The sequence below is a fragment of the Nanorana parkeri genome, unplaced genomic scaffold (assembly GCF_000935625.1).
Source record: "Nanorana parkeri isolate BGI_ZX_2015 unplaced genomic scaffold, ASM93562v1 scaffold693, whole genome shotgun sequence".
Classification (NCBI taxonomy): Eukaryota; Metazoa; Chordata; class Amphibia; order Anura; family Dicroglossidae; genus Nanorana; species Nanorana parkeri.
The window spans coordinates 128,732-134,584 of NW_017306961.1; the positions used below are offsets into that span (position 1 = coordinate 128,732).

General features: G+C 47.0%; 1 protein-coding gene across 1 annotated transcript in view; it reads right to left on the minus strand.

Moving 5' to 3' along the window:
- GOLGA1 (golgin A1) overlaps positions 1 to 5,853 on the minus strand; it is a 309,940-nt gene that overhangs the window by 98,310 nt on the left and 205,777 nt on the right. The window contains exons 11-12 of the mRNA XM_018563762.1: positions 1,266 to 1,403; positions 919 to 978 (exon numbers count right to left, since the gene is read on the minus strand). Of these exons, the coding sequence (XP_018419264.1) occupies positions 919 to 978; positions 1,266 to 1,403 (198 nt within the window). The remainder of the gene's footprint in view (positions 1 to 918; positions 979 to 1,265; positions 1,404 to 5,853) is intronic.

Genomic DNA, 5,853 nt, shown 5'->3' on the forward strand with positions numbered 1-5,853 from the left:
GGGGAAATAGTAGGGGTCTAAACAGCCCCCTGATATCTCCCTTTTAAAATAGAAAAAGAAATTGAGGACACAGAGTCCTCAATCTCTTTTTCTGCAGCCTCTGTTCTAAATGAATGGAAAGCACGGAGACTTCCCATTCATTCAGAAACGATTTACTATCATCCAGTTTCTGAATAGGGAGGAGCCTCTGTACTGAGTGCTACTCCCCATTGAGAAACTCATGAATGAACAAAAAGTGATGTAAATCACATCCTGTTCATTCATAACCCAGTTATTTACAAACACTGGAGTGATCAGCTTCTCCTCTGGATCCCCGCTGCTCTCCTGGGCAGAGGCAGCGGGGAATCCAACTTTTCCTCGGATCCCCGCTGCATACAGATGGTGGAGAGCAGCGGGGATCCAGAGAAGCCCCAGCTACACGATCGACTGGTAGATCGAAGTCGACCAAATGGGCACCCCTGCTCTAAATTTTAGTGGGTGTGTAGGAAAGAAAAGGGGGCTTTGTGGCATTGTTCAAGGCATATTTTTCTAGGCACATATACCAACTAAAATGCTTCACTAATCCTCTCAACCTTTCCTATTCCCCTCTACTGGCTTTGAAACCTGCCAGGTCTTCTTCAGTTTATTAGCATGCCTCTTACCATTCCCCTCCAGTGCCAATGAATACTGTAATTTCCACATCTCTGGTATTATTATTGGTCTCACCACTTTCTGTATCACCACCTTTCTTCCCAGTCCACTCCAGCTTTGTAAATTTACTCAAACTCTTCTACCCCCCAATCCCTCCAGTTTCCAAGCAGATAGAGGTTTACTAGTAGTAATAATGACAGGCTGAATGGAAAAAAATGCTGCATGTTGGCCTGCAATCTTATCATCTTATACAAAGCATGGATACAGAAACTCTACAAAGGCTCTCACCAGCTCTTTCTGTAAAGTCTTCTTCAGCTCAACCATCCTCTGCTGAAGTTGTTTTATAGTCTGTAAAAAAAAATCAAATTAACAAAGTGGTTGGACTTCAGGAAATGGCTTTTAATGCAATTTCCTCAAAATTCAAAACCCAGTCTAGGCAAATGCTAAAGTTTCTAAGTCTTTTACTAGTCTTTTGCAATAAAATAAATGAATTACACATACACAATTACAATTTACAGCCAGTTCTACATTTTGTAATCAGATAATCTGATGTTTATTTTAAAAAAGGTGTTACACTAACTAAATGACATAAAAAGATGGCTTAACATTTCTCATGCCTTTCCTGTCATTCTCACCTTATTCTTTTCCACAATCTGTAGCTCCAGCTCCTGGTTCTCCCTCTGTAACTGTGGAATGTCACCATTGGATTTTAGGGTGGCAGTGCCATTCAGAGGTTCGTGCCGAGCAGCAACTGCTTCTTGCACTGAGGAGACCTGGGTATGTACATAATACACAAAATGCAGATAGTATAGAAAAGTGAAGAATGAGGGTAACAAAAACCAACCTTTCTTCTGCAGCCCATATTATCACAAATATTCAAGAGGATTAGTGGAAAAATGCTGGTGGCTTCCTTAAAGCTAAACTCCAGGCACAAAACTTTCAAATATATTTCTTTAAAGCTACAGATAAAATAAAGCCATTCTTTGTGCACTAACACCCTTACAAACCTAGATATTTGTAAAAGTAGGAGTGACATCATCACTCTGCCTGTGCAGAGAACAGAGGTGTGGGAGTACAGTACAGGCTGCTTGCAGAAAATGACAAGAGGGAGCAGAGACAAGACCAGTCACCCAACACAAGGAGAGAGAGCAGCAGTGAGCGGTGTGTGTCCTGTTTGCTCTGGTTTCCAGTTTTTGCAGGGAATTTGATCCAGCTATCCCAGGCCTCCTGGCCCCTTGCTGGGGTAGCCATGGAGGTCGGGGGGACTTCGTCTGGGAGCTCTCAGCCATGTCCTGAGCTGAGGAGCGAGATACCTGCTGGTGCAGGTGCTTGTAATTTATCTGCCCCTGCTGAGGGTGAAGGAGCTGACTCCATTCGGGAGAGAGTGGTCACCGGCATCCGGATGGTGAACAAGGAGAGAGACAAGCTCTATAAGCTTAGAGCGGAGTGCAGGCGGCTGAAGAAGCAGCGCAGTGGGCTGTACAGCCAGAACCGTGCCTCTTTGGACACAGAGATCCGGCAGTTGAAAGAGCAGGTGGAGCTCCAGGAGTCCATTTTGGCCCAGCTGGAGGGAAGAGATGGGCCATTCAAGGAGAAGTTTCGTCATGGACGTCGCTTTGAGAGCATGGCCAAGATGGGGGTGGAGGAGACTCCAAGTTCGGCTCCACTGACCCCCCAGTGTGAGGTGAGAAGCCCGGGACCATCACAGGGCTCTGGTGGTATGCTACAGGTGATCCAGGCAATGGAGTCCCCCATCCGGGAGGATCAGATGATTTTTGGAGAGGAGGACATACCAGAGGACGTACCTGATAAGGTAAAGCCTGCTAGGCCTCATTTGGTAACTAAGACTGCTTTTATGCCACTTACTAGTGAGGCCAGCATTGACTGTGTGGCGCCTCTGTATGATGATATCCTGCCCAGCAGCGCTGTGTCTTGAAGTGAATAATATTATGGTTATGTTTTGTTACTTTTTTATATAAACGTTGCCTGAGTCTTTTAATAAAAAGATTAGCAGCAATGACTGGTCTTTATTACAGGAACCTGGGCCACAGAAGGAAGGTTTTATAATGAATTACTGCACAGATCTGAAAGAAATACACAAAGCATGCCAAGAATACACATGACACTTATATTTAGACAATATTTTCTTATCTTTAGGTCTCTTTCAATCTTTGTTAACTGCTTATAAAGATTATAAAAAGGCACACACTAGTGAGCTGAATCACTCTGGGTTCTTGTATCTTTTGGGGTCATTAGCAAGATGTCTGCTCCTAAGTTTACATAAAAATAATTAAGCAGGAAGAAGTGACACTCCAAAGGGCCATGCTGAAATGCCATCAAAGATAAAATTCTTAACTGAAATCCTCCAAGCATGTTTGCAAATATAAATGTATATACAAAGCATTGTCACAGAGCATGTGTGGTATAAATGATTTTTTTCTTGTATTTGTAAAATGCTGCCGAGGCCATTGTTGCGTTTGGAGAACTTCTGACACCTATTGTTTGTTACCTGGGTGGGTGGGTGGGTGGATGGGTGTGGGTAGCCTAAACATTTGAACAGATCCCCTCCACACAGGTGGTCTTCCTCAAGTCAAGGGCTGTGGTGGAATAAAAAGGGACATTTCTTTGTGTAGGCTTCTTTCTTTTTTTGGAGTCAGTCTCCACCCGTTTCATGATTCTTGATACTGGTTGGCCGGGTGGGATTTAGTGAGATATCCAGGCCAGAGCTTCAAGGAACAACTGCTAAAAATAATTGAGGAAAATGTCTAAAAAAATCAATAGGTGGTATAATATGAAGAAATGGCCATATTGAGAAAATGGGCCACTCTGGATGATAAACAGGAAGCCATTAGAAGAGCAGGCCAGCGAGAGCACACTTAGTTTGCACTGCAGAAGGATCAAGCTGAAAAGGAGGCTGCTTACTACCAGCATCCAAAAGCCTGCAGAAAAGACTTTAAATCATTTAATTAGGCGACTGATGATATTGTCGGCTTCTTCCAGGATTTTGAGAATCAGTGCCACTTAATGGAAGTCCCGAAAAAATAGGATTTTGTACTCACCGTAAAATCTTTTTCTCTCCGTTCATTGAAGGACACAGGGAACAGAACTAGGATCATGTACCGTAGGGTAATATCGCCACCTGCAGGAAAAGGACGCTAGGCACAAAACAAACGACTAATACAGCCTAGGGGTGGCCCCTGCTGACAAGTTTCCAGTAAGTAACAAGCAGTTACCCTGTTAGGGGCCGGGACAGGCCTCCACCACGTGCAGCCTCCCCCAATCCTGGACCGTATCGGCATGAACCTTGACCTGAATGAGTGGCTTGTTGAGTCCCCGCTGATGAAGACTCCACACATTCTTTGGCCCATTTTTTTTGTTCTCCATGAGCCGATGCACCGGGCCTTCTCCCATGCCAGTTGCCGGGCGCGTGGAGATAGAGGATGCCTGGGGACCCCCTAGCTATCAGGCATATCCCCCCGCGGGAGGATACTACGGTTAATTTTGTTGCACTGTTCACTTGCGATTCTCTAACTTGCCCTTCTTTCCGCAGGTGGAAGTCGTACACTGTTATCCGTGAGCGTCCTCTGCACTTCCCCTTCCTCAGGAGCAGGGTACTTTTTCTCCCCTGCGCCTGAGTCAACGGTACCACAGCTGGAGGGCCGGGGGTTGGTCCACGGGGGGGGCTGTGGGTTTGCCAGTGGGACCGCCTGGTTGTTCCGTCCATATTTGGGTGGGGGGGCCTCGAGGTCTCCCAGATGAGGTCCCGAGGGGGCCCCACTCTGCGTGACCAATGGAGGACTGACCCGCGTACAGCCTGTCCACTTCCTGGCCTCCTTGTATATATTGTTACTTGTTGGATGCTAGATTCTGTACTTTGCGCCTGCCACTGCATGCTGTGTTCCTCAAATGTGTGATGGGCTGCTGCGGAGGGTCTACCCTTGTGTTTGCCATCCTGTCTTGGTATGCGCTGCCCCACCACACCCGAGCTCTCCTCCCCCCCCAAGGATGATTGTTGATAGGCTACAGGGTACTATTATATATGAGTTGCACCCCACGCTTTGGGTTCGGTTAGACACCTTCTGGTGAGAAAAACATCTCTGCTTACCTTTCTGCTGTTAGCATCTCGGCTACCCTTAAATTAGCCTGTTCCAGCGTTACACGCATCGGGACTCTCACCTTTGGTACTGGTCGGATCAGTAGCTTGGTCCGACTCACTCCCATGTCCTCATCCTCTGAGAGAATCTGCATAGCTCCTTCTGCTCTCTCTCTACCTTCCTTCTCCCTCCCTTCTCTTACCTTCTATTGCTCTATTCCCCTTCCCCTCTCCTACTACCCAACCCTCTGAGACACCCGCCCCTCGGAGTCTGCTTTTATAGTCCTTGACGTGCCATGGGCACGGTTAAACTAATTAATGTCCCGGTTAAATTTATGTCCCGGAGAAGTGATCTCGCTTACTGGCGGACCTGCAGAAATACAACTAGCAAGTGGTGTTCCGCCGCATCGATCCCACAACTTCAACGATCTCTCCCTTTCCGTTGGTGAAGACCGCAGCCTTAAGTACTTAGGGACCCAAATCACGCCTGACCTCTCGGACCTATTTGACACCAATCACGTCCCATTTTTTTGTAAGCTCAAACAGGACCTCCGTACTTGGAGAACCTTCTCGCTATCCTCGTTCGGCAGATGTAATTCCCTGAAGATGACTGTACCTTCTCCAGGCCATCCCTGTACGACTAGTATATAGTATATAGTGTATATCCTTTATTTGCTCTCCCCATATTAGTAGACGTATCATATCCCTCCACAAGTCAATGGGTGAAGTGGGCCTCCCCAATTTTTTCTCCTGTTACAAGGCTTCCCAATTGAACAGAGTCCTGGACTGGTGTGTTCATGGCGCTGCGAAACAATGGGTGGCTATGGAGAAAGGGGTCTATCAATTCCCCATAGAGGGTCTCCTGTAGATAGCCTCCCCTCTGACCCCTGAGGTCAACCAACACCCAATCCTACACAATACAATTGCGGTGGCCACCAGAGTGCTCAGGAGCACTGAGCTGTCTCCCTCCCCTTCTCCTCTTACCCCAGTCTTTGGGGACCCCGATTTCCGCCCGGGTTATGAAAATGCACGGCTGCTCCAGCTTCCTCGGGCAAACAAATTCAGAACGCTTGATTTTCGATCTGACTCGCAATGGCTCCCGGGTTGTGCCGTGAACATTGGTAGACACC